Source organism: Apium graveolens, chromosome 10 (genome assembly GCF_009905375.1).
Source record: "Apium graveolens cultivar Ventura chromosome 10, ASM990537v1, whole genome shotgun sequence".
NCBI classification, from domain to species: Eukaryota; Viridiplantae; Streptophyta; class Magnoliopsida; order Apiales; family Apiaceae; genus Apium; species Apium graveolens.
In genome coordinates, this window is record NC_133656.1 from 229,703,565 (window position 1) to 229,723,506 (window position 19,942).

The 19,942-nt window shown below is 32.2% G+C and overlaps 3 protein-coding genes across 3 annotated transcripts; 1 reads left to right on the forward strand and 2 right to left on the reverse strand.

Moving 5' to 3' along the window:
* Positions 1–13,166: 13,166 nt before the first annotated feature.
* On the reverse strand, positions 13,167–13,676 carry LOC141691947 (uncharacterized). Its single transcript, XM_074496694.1, has one exon. The coding sequence runs from the start codon at positions 13,674–13,676 to the stop codon at positions 13,167–13,169; it is 510 nt and encodes a 169-aa protein (XP_074352795.1).
* Positions 13,677–14,293: 617 nt separating this feature from the next.
* Positions 14,294–15,202, reverse strand: LOC141691948 (uncharacterized). Its single transcript, XM_074496695.1, has one exon. The coding sequence runs from the start codon at positions 15,200–15,202 to the stop codon at positions 14,294–14,296; it is 909 nt and encodes a 302-aa protein (XP_074352796.1).
* Positions 15,203–18,696: 3,494 nt separating this feature from the next.
* LOC141691949 (uncharacterized) lies at positions 18,697–19,305 on the forward strand. The gene has a single exon (XM_074496696.1). It carries the CDS (start codon positions 18,697–18,699, stop codon positions 19,303–19,305), a length of 609 nt encoding a protein of 202 aa, XP_074352797.1.
* The last annotated feature ends 637 nt before the right edge of the window (positions 19,306–19,942 follow it).

Below are 19,942 nucleotides of genomic sequence, written 5' to 3' on the forward strand. Positions count from 1 at the left end.
TATGACATATGATTATATTTGGTGTTTTAAAAATTTAAAAATTTTATAATTAGTTTTGGATTAATTTTTAAAAGATATTTGATCAATTTAATTTTTGAAATTCAATTAATATTTATAAATTATTTTTTAATTATATATTTCATAATAAAAAAATAAATATATTAAATATTATTAAAATATTAAATATATCCGATTTTGGTTCCGGTTAATTACCAATTTACCGATTAATCCATATTTGGTAACTGAACCGAGTAATAATAATTTTTACAATCATGATCATATCTAAAAATAACTTAGATTAATTTCTTTCGAATAAGAAATAAAAACCCTAGCAAAAACTTGATCATCACAGCATTTCGTGACGGCCTAATACAAAAGGCGTTAGAGCAACTCCAACATGTTAGTTATTTGGAGTCCTAAAGTCAAATATAAGGAATATAGAGAGAAAAAATAAGAAAAACTATCCTAGTGATTTCTTAAACCACTAAGATCCAAAATTGTCTTCTCATTTCTTATATTTAGTTGACCTCTCTTATCTTCTAACTTTTATTTTATAATATATATTTGAAACAAACACTTTCTCTTTCTTCATTTTACGTAATAATGTTAGTTTTTAATAATTAAATATTTTATAAGGAATGAATATAAGGAATGTTGTTGGAGTTGAGAATAACTATTGATGTTTGAAGTTACTAGGATCCAATATTTTATATTAAATTTAGAAATGAACTAATAAGCTGTCGGAGATCGCTTGTCTCACCCGGTCCGTCTCATCTATTTATAAGTGTTGCTTTTTTTCTGCCGAATGAAGTTTCATATTTATTACGAGGATTAAGCTAATTTTAGATAACATATAAAATTTACTTATAGACTGATAGTATACATTTTAAACTATAATTCCCTGAATTCCAATAAAAAGGTCAAATTATTTCATAAAACAACTCAAAAGGAGAGTGTGTCAGTGACTCAGTGGTAGCATAAATAAGTGATGGCAACTCGAGTCCCGAATCTTCATGGGAGACTGCCACATTTGTTTAATATTAACACTTTAATTACATGCCGTCTACGTATTGTTTGCAATTTTAGCCAAATGTGCAGGCAGAATTTATTCATTTTTTTTTGTGTATATTTGTTTGTAAATTGCCCTAATCTATTTATTATTATTAATTCACCTTTAATTTTTCTTTAATAAATTTTCTAGTTATTTGAATTTTATTTATCTTTTCTTGTTAGAGTTTGATTTTTGTTCGAGATTATAGATCTACGGGAATTTTGATGATATTGATTTAGTGATATGAGTTTTTACTCATACAACATTCAAAGATCACAGTACATATTTTTTCAGAAAATGCTTTGTTGCATATTCAAGAAGTAAGGATTAACATCGTTATAATTATATGTTTATTAAATTTCGATCATATGTTTAGTTATCGTACGACTTTTTATTATGAAATTATTATTATTTAAAATAAATAAATAAATAATAATACTATTTTTCTTTTATCACACTACGGTACTATTTTCACATTAAAGTACATAGAGTAATATTTTTTAAATGTTACGACCAGCAGGTGGGTCTGTGGGCTTGGATTAAATTTGCCATGACAAAAACAACCCACAAGACACCACTATGAACTATCTGTGCTCTACTCATGTTTTGAGTTTTCCTTCTATTTCCACTATACTAAAAGTAGCTTAAATTGGGCCAATTTGTTTGACCCAGCCTAACATGGTCAAACTCAAATTAATTTAACTAATCTTCTATAAGTTTATACGAATTGTAAAATTATTTTATAATTTTGGCTCCATATTTAATTCAATAAGAAAAATCAAAAATATATTTCGAAGTGTATTTTTTTTTTTTGACAAATGCAGAAAACTTTCATTAACTTCAATATAATACAGTCGGGACAAACCCCCAACTGTCGATACAACCAGGTGGTAAAACAAATATCATACTAAAAACAATTAGATGATTTGTTTCCTGATCGTTTAACACATAGAATTTAAAAATTCTTGAAATTAAAAACGAAATAAAAGACATCCCGAGCAATCCAAATTGTGCCAACATCTCTGAAAATAGCAACATCGCAATTGACCATATCACATAAAAACCATTGTTAGCCCAATGTTCAAAAACACCAATCACTGAGATTGGAAAAACGACACCACAGCTATCTACTTGCCGGACACCGGCTATAGACATGCCGAAAACACCCCAGCTATCTACATGCCGGATACCAGCTATAGACATGCCGAAAGTGTAAACACGTGAAAGATGAACAATCTTTGGTTGTGAAAGGTGAGCTCTTGCAATAATTAACACCGCTCCAGATTCGACGCAGGCTTTGCAGACCACCAAGAATATCAATAAACTCGTTCTCAACCGATTCAACACGAAATAAACCCAATCATAATTAAACAAAAACATAACAAAACACTCCAAAAGGAGAGGCAAAACACACACTCCAAAAGGAGAGACACGCAAACACCCAAAAAATTGGGTTTTATTGAAGGGAAATTAATAAGGACAAAAGAGAATGAAGGGTTGGGGCTTTCCACCGGAAAAAACCAGTGGAAGCCCCTTGATTTACTTGAAATAAACAAACCCTAGGAGAGGAGAGAAGAGGAGGGAGGCGGCTAGGTTTTAAATTTCGAAGTGTATTTTAGTTAATTTTTTTATAAGCACTTACCAATATAGTATCTATAATCTATATTCACTATACTTGGGATAATCATGGTTAAAGAAGTTGATTGATTTTTCAAAAAAATTCAATGAATTTTTTAAAAATAATTGACAGACTTAATGAATTTTCAAAAAATTAGCAATAAGTTATTTGAATTTTTAAAAATTATAGATAAATTATAAATGAATATCTAAATCAATTAGTTTGGATTTTCAAAAACAATACACATAAAATAATACTACTGTACAATCAAAGTAATGTTAATGTAAAGCACGTGTAATGTATCTCAGTTACGTAGACCATGCACCGACAGCAGAATATAGTGAAGTTACGCACAAAATGAAGCCATTGGGTATTCGAATTGCACAATTATTAAAACATTTATCATGACCATGTTCTTCCCTGAAAAATATGTCACCACCTATCATTTCAACATTATTTTATAGTAGTAACACTTGAAAATAAATATTGCTATGTTTTATCATTTTTAGTTGAAAATTATTTTTATTTCAATAAAATATGTCATTATAGCAAACAGGTCAAATGATATGTCACAGTCTATGGGCTGGTCAGGGGAAATTAGCTCAGCTCATGTCTATATAAAATATAACAAACGCGTTTAGAAATCAAGACAGATGTTCAAAACAGCCAAGAAAATAATGTCAACATGGATGATTTTTTATATAATTAATCAGGAAGCACTTAAATTAGTGATTTATCCTAAAGAATATTGGCGGGTTTCTAAACCATATGTTATTATTGTTTGTCCTCATCCTGCAAAATAAAGGAACCGCGCAACTTGCTATATACTATTTTCATCACATTTTAGTTGTCACATTTTTTTTATAAAAATTAAATTGACCAATTTTCGACTTAAGATTAAACATTACTCATATATTATTTCAAAAAACTGAAAATTATATATTAAAGTAGATTAAATCTATTTTCCGGTGATATAATTTTTTACATTATTCAATCATAAATTATTAATAAATTTCGATCAAATTTAAGTCAATTTGACCTGTACAAATACAAACGTGACAACTAAAATTAGATAGAGGTAATATTTACATTTTAAAATAAATATATGACATTAGATAATGTGAAATAAATGATTCATCAGGTCTATTCGTAAATCGGTCTATTGTTATATTATAAATTTACACGACATGAGATGAGTGATTTGTCGGGTCTAGTCATCAGTTAGTCTATTGTTGTATTATAACTACCAGAAAAAAACTACTAAATGAAAAATAGAAAAACAAATGAACAAGAAATTTGATGGAGTACTGTCGTTATCTTATCAATACTAAATTATAATAACCGAACATTTGTAATTTGGTTAACCCTGTATTTGTTTATCATTTTTGATCAAAACCATCATATCTCTTAACTAAATGATCATAACCGTTAAGTCCGAATACTAAAAAAAATACACCAACAAAGTTTACAAGTTCGAATTCCGCCAACAACAAACATTTATATTATTATGTATAAAATTACAAATAAATTTTTAGGTTCGAATCCTGCCAATAACTAACATTTATATTAATATTTATAAAAAAAAATACACTAACCAAGTTCACATGTTCGAATCCCGCCAACATCAAACATTTAATTATTATTTATAAATAAGGTCAATGGTTCAAATCTCATCAACCATATACTATTTTATACTATACTATTTGATTTAACTTAAAGTTATACACAATCAAATTATAATTATATTATTATTAATTTACGTATTCAATTACTTATATTACAATTTCAGTAAAATCATATAAAATAAAAATAAAAAAATCTAAATATTAACGGAACCCGTGTATCGCACGAGTTTTAAACTAGTATAATATAATAATAGGAATGGGGTATAATTTGTAGTTTGATTAATCCCTCATTTTGGTTATCCTTTGCATTACGACCGTCGGATCTTTTTCATCAAATAATCTGAGCCGTTGGATCCAAATAATAAAAAAATACACTCCACACAGAATTCTCAGGTTCGAATCCCATCAACAACAAACATATATATTGTTATTTATAACAATACATATAATTTCTCAGGTTCGAATCTCGTTAACAACAAACATTTATATTATTATTTATAAATATACAAATAAATTTTCAGGTTCGAATTTCACCAAGAACAAACATATACATTATTATTAATGAATAAGATCTCATTAATTATATACTATTTATACTATTTGAAATTAACTTAAAATTATACTCAATAAAATTATAATTATATAATCATTATTTAGTATTTTAATATTTATATATAATGTTAATAAAATTATATAAAATAAAAATAAAAATATATAAATATTAATCGATACCCGTGCATCGCACGAGCCGTAAGCTGGTAGTACTCCCTCCGTCCCGTTAAACGTTGTCTAATTTGACTTTCGGTACTGTTCACGGTAAGCGATTGACTACTAATTTACGTCTAATCTATAATATCAAACATAGTCATGAGTGATCTCGTTGGATTCGTATTTATCAATACTTTAATACAGTGAAATTTTTATATTTAATACTAATAAATTTAAAGATATTAACAATCAAAAATATGCATTGACAAACGTGTCCAACACACATAGGAAACGTTTTTAGGGACAGAGGGAGTAGTAAGTTTTAACGTTTTTTATTGACAATAGTAGTGTTATCAGTTGTAACGTGAACCTTAGCCAAATTAGGACCATGTTATGTGTCATTTGAGAACATTTTTTTTAGATATCTTTCGAGATACATAGCATGTTTATTTGTAGTAAAATATGTTTTATACACAAAAAAAGTACTAAAGATCTCTAATGGTGTATGAAAAACAAATTATATAATTGACTATAATTGATATGCAACAAATTTAGTTTGAAATTAAACAACATATTAATATAAGGAGTATAGAATAGAGATATACATAGTATATATTTATACGAATAAATTAAAAATTCAGGTTGGGTTGGGTTGGGTTGGGTTGGTTAAAAATAACTTTAAACCCATACCCAACCCATTAAAATCGGGTTGACATATTTTTAACCCAACCTAATATCGGGTTATAACGGTTCGGTTTAATCGACCGAAAATAGGGTTGGGTTAGGTCGGTTTGATCGGTTTTGTCAACCCGTGTGCACCCCTAGTAGGGAGCATATATATAATCTAATAACATGGCCAAAATCCAGCTACTTTAGTACCCGTTTGAGAAATCTTAAAATAAGTAATTTATGAATTAAAATAAATAAGTGACTTATAAGTGATAAGTAGATGGATACTTATAAGTTAAATAAGTGTTTGGTTAAATGTCAGAATTTTTTTACTTAACTGAGTTAAAATAAATAAATTTTATATATAATTATCTTAATTCGTAAATTTTAAATTAGAAAGAGATATAAAAACATAAATTTTAAAACAAAATTTAATAAAAAAATGAAAAATCAAAATAAGTTGAGAAAAAGTACGTCGTTGCTAATATTTAACTTATCAGCTTATAAGTTATAAATTGGACTTATAAGCTGGGTCGATAAACACTCGTCAATAAGTACTTACGGATTTATAAAGGAATAAGTTATTTATTATGTGAAGCCAAACAGGCCCTTAATCACATTTCTCAAAGTTCAATTATAGTTTTGCTCTCTTTTTTTCCCAAAATATCAGGTGGGTTAGATACTTGGTTTAATGGGGAAAATATTTGACAATTAAAGAAATAAAAAAGGAAAAACAATTGATGCAATGAATTAATTGTGATCACTTCTTAGTTCTTACTCCCTCCGTTTTGTTTTATAGGACGTTTTAAAATTTTGTGTTTGTTTCAAAATATAGGTCGTTCTCGCTTTCCAAGTGTATGTGACTTTTTTCCAAGATCACTCTTATTTACTGTTTTTATTTTTCACGCATCCATGCACCTAGAAACACTAAACGTCTCATTTTAGTGTTTTACATTTAAACTTTATATATATACATGAACATTATTTTTACATAATCTTGTAGTACTATTTTCTTCAACTCCATCTCTTCTTCTACATCAATTTTTTTCTCTTAAAACATTAGTATATGTTTTATATATTATTATGGAAAATATGATTTTTGATAAGTGCACAATCATAAAAAATGAAGAAAAAAAATATTTTACACTAAAAAAAAATTCTACTACTAGTAAAGTTATCGGTGAAGAAGTAATAATGATGTCAGCTATATATACACCTAGTGTATGTTTTTTCCTATTACATGAAGATATTAATGGAGATGCTTCATGCTACAAGAAAGGAGAAAGCAAGTGTCAACCAGAGCCATTTGATCTTAACAAAGCTGTGGAAGCACAAAATGTATATGAGATTGTATTTGAAATGTCCCAGATATATTTTCCAAGTGTATGTTCTTTTTTGTTACAGGAAGATGTTAATGTCGATTCAAGATTTATATATACTTCATGCAATAAGAAAGGAGAAAACAAGTGTCAGAAGCTGGATCTAAACCTGAAGCCATTTGATCTTAACAAGATTCCAGAAGAATAAAGTTTGTGAGATTGTATTTGAAATGTCTAGATTAATGAAAATTACAATTTATAACAAAGATTGATTACATTTCAAATATCATATCCATTATCAAATTTTTATATAATTGTACATTACATTTTAGCTGAATAGGTAATTCCTCAGATCTCTCCAAAACAAATTTTTTCATATGTGGAATTTTATAATTGTTGCCACCCCTCACCTCCATTATAGCCTTCATGCATGATTGTAGAGTTAAAAAAAAATATTATTAGAGGATTTACTTGAAAAAGTTTCATAAGCTTTTTCAACTGCAATAAGAACCTTTTCAATTGTTCTCGAAGCTTCCTGATACTTTAAAGAATCAATGGCCCTAAAAAAGCCAAGGTCTAGCACATTTAAATCATGAGAATTTGGTGGTTGACATCTTATTTGGATGTCGAAGCCGCTTTGTTGTACTGCCTCACGGAACACTCTATCATTGAGATCGATGTGTGTTTTGGCATTATCTTGCTGAATAACAATGGTGGCCATAGCATCCTCCCTTGGTCATTTCTCTAGGATAACTGGTACCACATTGTTAATAATAATTGATCTTACTGTGTCTCTTTTTACTAATGTCATAGCTTTTGTCTCAATTGTTCCCGCAACTCGATTTACACTACTCCTTTTTGCTAGCACTCTTGTAACAAATGGGAATATGCTAATTTTTCCTGAAAATGTTTCGTTACCTTCATCATCAAAGCGTGGACGAGCTATAGCAGCAAGAAACATTACTTTTGTCACAAAATTGTTACTCTTGCATGTCCGGTAGGGCTCCTCTTCATCTGATAAAAGATAAAAAATTTCATTTTTCTTGTCATGTTAAACCACTTCTCATCAATGTGAACCATATTGTACATGTTCTTAAATATTGGATCATGTGGTAAATTGTATTCTTCAAGCATATACAAACAAAATTGTACCCAGGCTTTTTAATTCTCATCCGTTAGCACAGGCTTTAGTGGACTAGTATGTCTTTTAAGTTTTCCACTCTTGAAGTTGCGATTAATTAGTGATGGACTAACTTTCATAGCACTTGCTGCACGCATAGTTGTTCTTTTTCGAAGTGGTATATTACGAAATTGCTCAACATCAATTTCTATCCGCTTACGCCCACAATTTTTAGTCTTACGATGAGATACGTTGACAAGTCCATTGATGATATTCTCCTTTGATCGTTTCCAAATTCTTTGAACAGTGCACATCGAGACTGAAAATAGTGTAGCAACATTCCTGGTGGTGTACTTTTTGAGTTTTCTATTCATGCTTTTCTTTAATAAACTTGCATAAATAGCCTGTCTCATATCATTAGTAAGCACTTTTATTTTTTTCACTTATATTCCTTGATTTGTGGTTTCATTCTCACCTGAAAATAAGTATAAAAATAATTAAATACCTTACAAAATCATTAAAAAGGGACTAATTTAAAAAGACATAAGAAAATTGATAAATTGTTACTCTCAGAAAGTTCGCTTGTATCAAATATAATTGAGTCATCCTCCTCATTGTGATCTCTGGACGTAAATTCTTCATTTATAAAATCATTTGTACCTGTAACAATTACATTAGTAAATATTTTCAAGTAAACAATGTGAATCTAATGTGCAAAACAAGTTTTCAAATTTAAAACAACCCATACAATGTAGGAGTATCTTAACAAAAACATAACATAATTCACATGAAGTAACTGGCGGTGCAGTGTACCTGTAAATTTAGAACTTTCAATCTCTGGGGATGTGCTTCTTGAACTCCGTTCTTCATCTTCCCATAAACTTGCTGGTACGTTAAGATCAAAATTATAGCTGGTATTCATATTCTGTATGTGATATAATTTGTCTTCATGTGTTTTTTCACATGTTTGTTTGTCGCTTTTAAGTACAAAGACACACGTATATATATACATTGTATTGTGAAAAAATGGAGGGATATTTGAAAATTTTAAAGGTAAATTAAATTTTTTAGAGGGAATCAAAATTTTAAATAAGAGAAGTATTGAAATTTTAGAGGGAACCAAAATTTTAAATAAGTGAAAAGGTGTACATGAGATAATGAAAAGCTGTCGATAAATTATCACTAAAAACTAGTGCTAGTATATTTATTATGCACGGATAGTAAAAAGAGTAAATCAAGGTTGATGAGTAAAATAAGAATACTATCAATAGTATTAATGAAGTTCCTTAATATTGGTAAAAATCCTAGAACGTCCTATAAAATAAAACGGAGGGAGTATTACTCTAAATAATTCAGTTCTCTTATGTATTATGTATAATACTACTTACTAAGTCATTTACTTATGCGTCCTTAATATATATTTTTTCTTTTTCAGAAAAAGTATTATTCTAATAGAAGTGTCATGTGAAATTAGAAAATTTTCTTGATTGATGTTGTTACAAAGGATTAGTGAGTAGTTGAGGTCTTGTCCAATAGAAATTTTAGAGTTCGACTTTTATTGAAAGGAAGTAAAGATCTAAGTTACCCATTTAGCAAAAGAGAAGATCAAGTGACCCACTTACACTTTTAAGACTAGTTTGTACGAGGCCCTTAGATAAAATGAAATCCACCTTATCTTCAGTTGTGAATTGTGATCTTTTCCTGATTCCACAGCTAACCATCCCAGAACCACTTTCCTTGTAACATCATGCTTCTGTCATTCTGATCCCAGATTTAAATTTTGGCTATTTTTTCAAGCCCTTTTTTGAATAATCTTATTATTCAACCCTCTTTCTGACATTAATTTTTTTTTTTGAGAAAAAAGCACTTATAAAATTTAAGAAGAATCAGAATCTAGTACATGATGAATAAACTGAGGTGGATGAACAATCCATTCTCTCAAGTCAGACAAAGAATGTATGGCTAACAAGTGTGCCACACTATTCGCAGACCTACGCACAAAAGAGATTAGCACATGATCAAAGTGCTTACATAACTCGACACAATCAGACACAATGGTGTGAAAATAACTCGCTCCCTGCTGGCCATTACAAGCATCAACAAGTTGCTTCGAATCTGATTCAAAAACACACCAATCCAACCCTACTTCCTTAGCCCAGGACAAAGCTTCCTTCAAGCCAATAGCCTCAGCCTCCCTAGCCTTCCACCGTCCAGCAACTCGGCCACATCTCGCCCGAAGAAAATGACCTTCCTCATCTCTAATAACCCCTCCTATACCCACAAAACCATCAGAAGAAGTAGCAGCATCTACATTTATCTTCTTCCACCCTGCAGGTGGTTTACTCCACGTCTGAGCAACCACAGCAATTTGATGAACATTCCTTCTCTCTATCACCCGTGCTTTCCTCCAATCAGTAAGTAAATTTAACGCTGCAGCCTTTACTCCAAACGCAGAACCGTTTGCTCGGTCCCAGACCCAATTATTCCTCCGGTTCCAAAGGCTCCAACAAATCATTCCAACCATAGCACTCTGATCCTTCGTAACTGTATGAAACACCCGAACCAGTACCTCAAAACAAGTCTCGTTCTGCAATCTTTCCACTTGTCTCTGTAATCCAGTCATTGCCCACACTGTTTTTGCAAAACCACAGTCAAATAAAACATGTGCATCACTTTCACACTCACTTTGACACCACGGGCACCTAATATCAACACTAACATGTTTTAACGCCAAAGCAACAAGAGTTGGTAAACAACCACTGCATACACGCCATAACAGATTAGCAACCTTTCCTGGGATTTTTAAGGACCACAACTTCTTCCAGAAATCACTAAACGACGTATCATACCTTCCCTGAAGCTGCTTATACACACTCTTAACCGTGAACATACCCCTATCCTCCAATAACCAAAACCAAGAATCCCTCTCCCGTTTAAGTGGAATCGGAATTTGCTGAATTAACTCGCGATCTCGACTGTTAAAGATATCATTTAAAATATCATCATCCCATCCACCTTTATCTACATCAAACAAACTATGAACCTCAATATTCTGTAACTCTGATGCAACATTCGTAGTTAAATATCCATTATCTACCGAAGGGAGCCAAGGTACTTCCCAAACCTTTGTACTCAAACCATCACTAATACGTCTACGACACCCAGATCTAATCGCATCTTGCGCTGACAAAATACTCCGCCACATATAGCTGGGATTTGCCCCTAACTTTGCATTTAAAAAATCAGTCTTGGGAAAATATTTAGCTTTGATAATCTTAGACACTAACGGGTTCACCTCGTTTAAAATCCGCCAGCCTTGTTTTGCTAACATAGCTGTATTAAACTTCCCCAAACTCTTCACTCCCAAACCTCCACCAAATTTCGAGACACTCAATTTATCCCAGGCCATCCACCTTATCCCTCTACCATTCGTCCCCTTCCCCCACCAGAACCCATTCATTTTCTTTTCAATAGCATCACACACACTCAATGGAATAAAAAACAAGCTCATCCAAAAATTTGGTATAGCCTGAGCAGCAATTTTAAGAAGAACAAGTTCCCCCCCCCTTAGATAAAGACCCATTACTCCACCCTTGCAACTTCTGCCCCACCCTATCAATTAAGAAACCAAATACCTCGTTTTTATTCTTCCCCACCACCATTGGCATACCCAAATACCTTCCAGGATTTCTGACTTCGTTAACTTCAAGCCTCGTACACACTCTTGCTCTAACTGCCTCCGATGTATTAGGACTAAAAATGATACTCGGCTTATTAAAATTGATAGCTTGCCCAGAAATTGATTCATACCTTTTCAAAATCCCCTTCATAGTAGTTGCTTCCGTCTCTGAAGCACGAAAAAACAAGTAACAATCATCCGCGAACAATAAGTGCGAAATAGCCGGTGCCCCCCTAGCAATAGCACACCCATGAATCAAACCAACATCCTCATGTCTTCGAATTATCGCACTCAGACCTTCAGCACATAAAATATTTAAATAAGGGGATATAGGATCCCCTTGTCGGAGTCCCCGCTGCGGAAAAATCTCACCAAAAACCTCGCCATTATGAAGAAAACTATAGGATACACTCCGGACACACATCATAATTCTACTAATCCATCTGTCCTGAAAACCAAATTTCTTCAGCATATTTTCAATAAAACTCCACTCGAGCCTATCATAGGCCTTTGACACATCAATTTTTAAACCTGCAACACCAACCTTCCCCTGCGTCTTCCTTCAAATAAAGTGATTTATCTCATACGCTATTTAGGCATTATCTGTTAACAAACGGCCCTCTACAAATGCACTTTGTTTATCCGAAATAATTGAATTCAGACAAGGCTTCAAACGATTAGTCAAAACCTTTGGTAAGATTCTCATAAGCACGTTACATAGTGATATAGGCCTTAACTCCGTCATCTGTTGTGGGTTCTTCACTTTCGGAATCAAACAAACAAACGTATTATTTACTCCTTGAGGTAACTCTCCAGATAAAAGAAACGATCGACAAAACTGAACTACATCAGTTCCCACAATAGACCAATAAGTCTGAAAAAATGGCGGATTAAGCCCATCCGGGCCAGGCGATTTATCCGGATACATAGCAAACACCGTAGCCTTAACCTCCTCTGCACTAACTGGCTCTAACAACACCTGATTTTGTGCTTCAGAAATGGTCAATACAGATTCCCCAGCTACCAGACCTCCATTTGTTGTCGAAGACTGAAATAACGTAGAAAAGTAATCCATAATTATTTCTTGAATATCTACCTCCTCCTCCTTCCAGACCCCATACTTATCCTTTAGACCTTTAATACAATTATTTTTCCTTCTATTCGACGCATACCGATGAAAAAACCTCAAATTCTGATCACCTTCTGCAAGCCAAAATTGCTTAGCCCTTTATTTCCAATAAACTTCTTGTCTTTCTAGGAGACCCAAATACTCCCAACGAGCTGCATTATACTGGCTAACACCATAAGCATCTCATCTAGCCCGTAAAATTCTCATCTGATTCCTATACTTCACCAAATTATCTCGCATCTCCTTCACTAAACCACCCCCCACTCCTCAAGCTTAATGCAACACCGAACCATTTTATCCAGAATACTTCCACTCCCACCATTCATCCAACACTCATTAATTAGACCATAACACTCTTTCTCCCTAATCCACATATTCTCAAACTTGAACCACTTCTGCTTTTTCATATACACCTTCCTATTTAAACTTAGAAAAATAGGGATATGGTCCGACGTTGATACTTCCCCCACCTTAACCACAACATCTGGAAACAATTCTTTCCAACCTTGATTTGCTAGTCCTCTATCTAACCTCTCTTGCACCCAATCTTCTGTTCCTCTAAACTTCTCCCAAGTAAATTCCTCACCTTCAAAACCCAAATCCATTAAACCACATTCAAAAATCGTTTCCGAAAAACCCTGCATCAAACTCCTTGGATGAGCACGCCCTCCCCTCTTTTCATTTGCAGCCACCATATCATTAAAGTCCCCAATAAGGCACCAGGGAATTGACGATCTCTCAGCCAGACTTCGAATCATATTCTACGCCTCCCTTCTCCTGCTTCTATCCGGATAGCCATAAACCCCTGTATAACGCCATCTCCCAACCTGAGCATGATTAACTTCGAAATCAATGTAATTACTGCAACTATCCATTACTTGAACTCCTCCATCAGTTTTCCAGAATAATGCAAGACCACCACCATGACCTTGAACGTCCACAGCATGGTACCCAGCAAAACCAATTATTTTGCAGACCTCTTCGATCTTTTTTATTTTAACTAAAGTTTCTGAAAGGAAAATAATACAAGGCCTATATTGATACACGATTTCTTTAAGAAACCTAACTGCTCGTGGGTTGGCCAGCCCACGACAGTTCCATGCTAAAAGACTCATAATGTTGGGCGGGTCTGGGGCCCAGATCCCGCCATATGCAAGTTTTTTGGCCCAGTCACATTATCTGGCCCAACAATATTTGTATTATCCTGTCCAAGATTTTCTCCCTCTGTTCCTACTTCCATTCGCCTTCTTTTCGGGTCAATCACAATCTTCTCTTTCAAATTTAAATTCCCTCCATCTATATCTCCCCCTTGATCATGCCCCTTATGTAGTTCATTCAAATCCCCCTTATCCCGCGTAACAACTCTAACTGTCTCCTAAAAATCCGGAACTTCACGAAGAACACCATCAACCTCCATGAATTTCTCTTCCTCTGACTTACCACCGTGTGCGGCATTTGATGACCCAGAAAATGTACTATTATTCGTTGACCACCTTGTATCACCCTCATTCGTATTACGCAGCCACCGCGCACCAGGACCACTTTTATTATTACGGTTTGGAGCCCGGAGCCAAGCACCATAAGCACGTTCTACTACCTTCTCCGGATTTGCATATACAACATTACACTCCCTTTCCGAATGGCCTAAAATGCCACAAACAAAACAGAACGAACCCAACCTCTCGTATTTGAAATTAATCCAATTCCAGCTATTTCCATCTCTTTTCAATTTCATCCTCCTCTTGAGAGGTTTATCAACATTCATAGCCACCCTGATTCTCACATACTCCTTCCATGAACCATGAAAATTAGCAGAGTCAGACTTAACATAACGACCAATCGAATTGCCTATACTCTTTAGCACATTCTCAGATATGAAGCCGCTTGGAATATTATACACTTGAATCCACATCTCTGTCTCCTTCAATTGTACTGTATGAGGATCTTCATTCCCAAACAACTGATGACAAACCAACGTACTCTGCTCAAAGGACCACGGCCCCCCCTCCAGGACCCTTTGTAAATCCAACACATGGTAGAAAACAAAAGAATAACGAAAACCTCCCAGATCATGCACTTCCATTCCTTCTTTTGGCCTCCATAACGAAGCCATCATGTTCGCATTAAAATTGACAATTTTCTCTGTAAGGAACCTCCCAATCAATATAAACTTTTGTGCCTCTACTACCCTCTCTTCCCCACCAATATCCACCCCTCCTTTATCTTCATCCTCCAATGTTATTCTCGAATACATTTCCTCCAATGATTGATTTTTCCGCTCCATAATTTGTACCAATAAAACACACAGAAAGAAAACACTGTCAATAGGACAGACAAACTCCTGTCAAAAAGACAGACTTTTCCATGGGTGAATATATGTTCTGTATAAATTATCTCATTTTGAAAATTGAGAAAATGGGTTTAGTAGAGCCTGATTTTCTGACATTAATTTAACTACTGTTCGTATGCATGAGAAGTGCAATCACGGTGATAACATGAGATGCGCAAGTAGATATAAACATTAGATGCGTTAAAATGTCTAATGACGCATACCGGTGTCTAAAATATTTACTGAATACGCATATATTACTTTTTAAAATAAGAAATACGCATTCGATATTCCTTTTCATTTTTAAAGAAATACATATTACGAGAATGTGTATTTACAAGACAAAACCGAATGTACATTTTCTGAATACATGTATTTTGTTATTTTTTAAAAAAGTAAACACGCATCTAATACGCATTCATTGCATTCATTGCATTCAGTGAACATTTTGGGCCGAACATTTCACCGGTAAATATTTTGAGATGGTTATTTTAATTTTCCATCCGAAACAAAATATTATCAATAATTAAATTTTAATTATCATTATATAATTTAATTAATCAATACTATTTCAAAATTTGTGTTCGATTTCCTGCAAATATAAAATTATTCAAGATTTATTTATTTAATTTAATATACTTAATTTTAGGGTAGTGATATATGCACCCCCAATTGATGGTTGCACACCCTAAAATAATTACTTGACCATAATACCCTTACCTATTCTCCTTTCATTTTAATTTTTGTCAATTTATTTTTATGTTTTTAGTTAACATTTTAATCACTATTATTATAAATTTATTATTAATATAAATACCAAGAGCTATTATTTTTTAGAAATTAATATTTTGTGTCCAAAATAATATAATTGATAAAGATAATTCAAGAATAAATGTTGATTTAAATAAATTAAAAGTACTGATTTATTATATAAATATTATATTCAGAGTAAATACAAATTGAAATGAATGTCATTGTATTAATAAAATAAAATATTTCGAGAATAAGGATATTTCAGTGTTCATGACTTGTACATAAAAAAATATTATTTTAGTTTAATCCTTAAAAAATATTTTGAACACATCGTTAATAAGGCTGGGCCATCAAAAAAGTTCAAATCCATCCAAAAAATTGCATTTGTATCCGAGAAAAAGCGGATATTATATGTATTAGAAATAAAGTAGATAATATCTGTATCTCAATCCGACAATTATGAATACGGACACGGACATATGCATACATCTGTATCTGGATTATTTGTTTGACAAACTTGTATGGTTGTATTGGTATAATACTTCCTTCGTATCTCTTATTTTTTTGCATTCCAAAAAAAGTGTCTGGCACGCTTTTAAAGCGCATATAAAATATAGTTGCATAACTTCTTTTTAAAATTTTATTTTTTTGAATTAAAATCTAAACATTCATTTTTTTTTAAAATCATATAGTCGTAAAAAATAAGTTATTCAACTATATTTTTATGCACCTTAAAATTCTTATCGAACACCCTCTCCATAAAGAAACGAGAACGGAGAGAGTGACTTTTTTACGTATAATATATAATGAAATAAAAGATATATTTAATAGAATTAATATAAATATAAATTAGAAAATTAAAAAAAAATGTATATTAAAAGGCAGAAAGATATGCCGGAATGATATGTGAATATAGCAGCAAAAATTTTAAAATAAGTACTCATAAAATGCTTGAGGTTAGTTTTGTAATATTGAAAGATAGGGTGTGCAACAATCAATTTGGGGTGTGCATATATCACCAACCTTACATGGTTAGTGTTTCCATAAGTACATAATGAACTAATATTTATTTTTTATATATTTTTATCCTAGTTTTGAGTTGATATTTTAAAACTACATATTTGTTAGAATATGGATGTCTCTAGAATACTCTAGAACAACCTCTTGACTTTCCAAAGTCATAACTCTTGACTTTTGGCTTTTCAAGTACATGTATTTGGCCTTTGAATTTCTCTACCTATGTTCATGTATTTGGCATTTGGATTTCTCTATCTATATTCTAGTGAGCCTATAAATAGGACTCAAGTCTCATTTTGTAAGATACACACTTGAATGAAATACAATTTCATATGATGTCTTCTCTTCCATATTCATCTTATATATAATATATACAATAAATCTGTAATACGTTATCAGCACGAGTTGCTCAAAACTTTGAAAGGAGTTTGGTTTGTATAAAGTTTAGAAGGAGCAATATCTTATATCCCATTTAAGCCAAAGGTATGATCTACATGCATTACAATTTTTTTTGGGAGATACTATATTATTTTAATCCTCTGAATTGTATTCTTGGTTGAGTGTTTTTGCTACCCTAAATTCATGCAAACTGGACCCTCTTTGCTTTTTATTGTTAGTGACTAACATGAGTAAAAAGATTAGATTAAATTTATACTTTTTCTTTTCCACCATGACGTGCCTATCTAGGAATGAAATTTCCAAAATGAAGAGTAGTGATTGGAGCTCCATATTCTGTATGTGTCATGTAAGAATATTAATAAATAAAAATGAGTAACCACTAGGCACTAATACCAGATATCTTTATTCATGTGTAATAAACAGTAGTGTCTCATTTTTTGTCGCAAATATTTTGATCGTGTGTACCTTTCTGTTATAGTTCAGAGTTTGTGTCCATCATTTTGTATATTTGTTATTTGTTTTTGATCTGAAACGAAAAATTAATATCAATATTGATGCTAGTCTTGTGCGTATAATTATTTATTCATTAATTACGTGTTATGCATGATATTATGCACGAAAATCTTTAAGAATAAAAATAATATTTTGTAGGTTATCCTTTGTTAATTTTATTTTACTCATTATTTTATGTTCATTATAGTTTAGAACTAAATTTATTGGAGTAACCTTTGTTCATAATTATTTATTATTGTTGCATGATAAGAGTGGATATTTTTAAATATTATACTTGTGATTTATTAGTCTTATTATTTGTAATAAATATTTAATATATTTAACTAACACTTTTTGTATAGTTTATAATATGTCAAACTTTACGAAACTGGAATTCGAGTCTCTTGATATTACGGGAAAGAATTATTTGTCATGGATATTGGATATGGAATATCGAAATTCACTTGGCTGCACAAGGTCTTGGAAATACAATTAAAGAGGAAAATCAAGAGACTGAGTCAAACCGCACAAAAGCTATGATCTTTCTTCGCCGCCATCTCCATGAGGCACTTAAAAGTGAATATCTTACGGTGAAAAATCCACTTGAATTGTGGAAAAATTTAAAGGATAGGTATGATCATCAAAAGACTGTGATTCTTCCAAAAGCTCGTTATGATTGGATGCATTTGAGGCTGCAAGATTTTAAAACCGTCAGTTAATATAACTCCGCACTTTTTAAAATAAGTTCTCAATTAAAACTGTGCGGAGAGAATATTACTGATGCGGATATGTTGGAAAAAATTTACTCAACCTTTCATGCCTCAAATGTACTCCTCCAGCAACAATATCGTGAAAAAGGTTTTACAAAATATTCAGATTTGATTTCTTGTCTTCTTGTTGCTGAACAAAATAATAAGCTTTTGATGAAGAATCATGAGTGTCGCCCCACAGGATCTCGCCCATTCCCTGAAGTGAATGCGGCAATATACAATTATGGGCGTGGACAAGGTGGTAATCGTGGACGTGGTTTTGCTCATGGACAAGGAACCCGTGGTCGTGGATATCAAATCCCAAATTACCCTATTTTTAAGTATGATAAATCTAATTCCAACCCGAAGTTGGAGAAAAATATTAATAAAGGAAAAAGGGTTGTTGAAAGTGAATGTTATAGATGTAGAATGAAAGGCCATTGGTCACGTACCTGCCGTACGCCAAAACACCTAGCTGATCTTTATCAAGCGTCCCTGAAGGACAAAGGCAAGAATGTTGAAACAAATTTAGTTTTCGAAGATAAAGACCATGCAGACAATCTCTTAACAATGACTTATTTGGATACCGCTGATTTTTATGAGACTCCTGACGGCACCACTACCCTAGATGATAAACAGAATGCTTGATGTACTTATTTGCTTTATTTTATATTCGCATGCATATGATTGTATCTCTTCCTAATTATCCTTACTAATTATATATTTATGTATTATTGAAGCAATATGGATATTTTACATTCTCGCATTGGGCATATAATAAAAGAGGAAGATATTTGTCTTGTAGATAGCGCAACGACCCACACTATACTTAAAAATGAAAAATATTTCACCTCTTTAAATAAATATGAAGGCAATGTATGCACAATTTCCGGGAGTATAAAATTGATCGAAGGCTCCGGAAGAGCTACTATATTACTACCCGAAGGAACAAAATTTATTATAAATGAAGCACTGTTCTCCCCAAAGTCACAAAGAAATTTATTAAGTTTTAAAGATATTCGAAGAAATGGATATCACGTTGAAACAGTGAATAAAGGGGATAAAGAATTCCTTTATATTACAAGTATCACTTCGGGTAGCAAATGTGTTATAGAAGAATTGCCAGCCTTTTCTTCCGTATTATACTATACCCATATTCGAAATATTGAGGTAAATGCCACAGTAAACCAGAAGTTTACTGACAAAAATAATTTTTTTATATGGCATGATCGGCTAGGGCATCCTGGATCAATTATGATGTGAAAAATTATTGAGAATTCACACG

Bases quoted from the DNA above. Each gene is read 5' to 3' on its own strand.
- LOC141691947 (XM_074496694.1), bottom strand. From the start codon at position 13,676: ATGATTCGAAGTCTGGCTGAGAGATCGTCAATTCCCTGGTGCCTTATT.
- LOC141691948 (XM_074496695.1), bottom strand. From the start codon at position 15,202: ATGGAGCGGAAAAATCAATCATTGGAGGAAATGTATTCGAGAATAACA.
- LOC141691949 (XM_074496696.1), top strand. From the start codon at position 18,697: ATGTTGGAAAAAATTTACTCAACCTTTCATGCCTCAAATGTACTCCTC.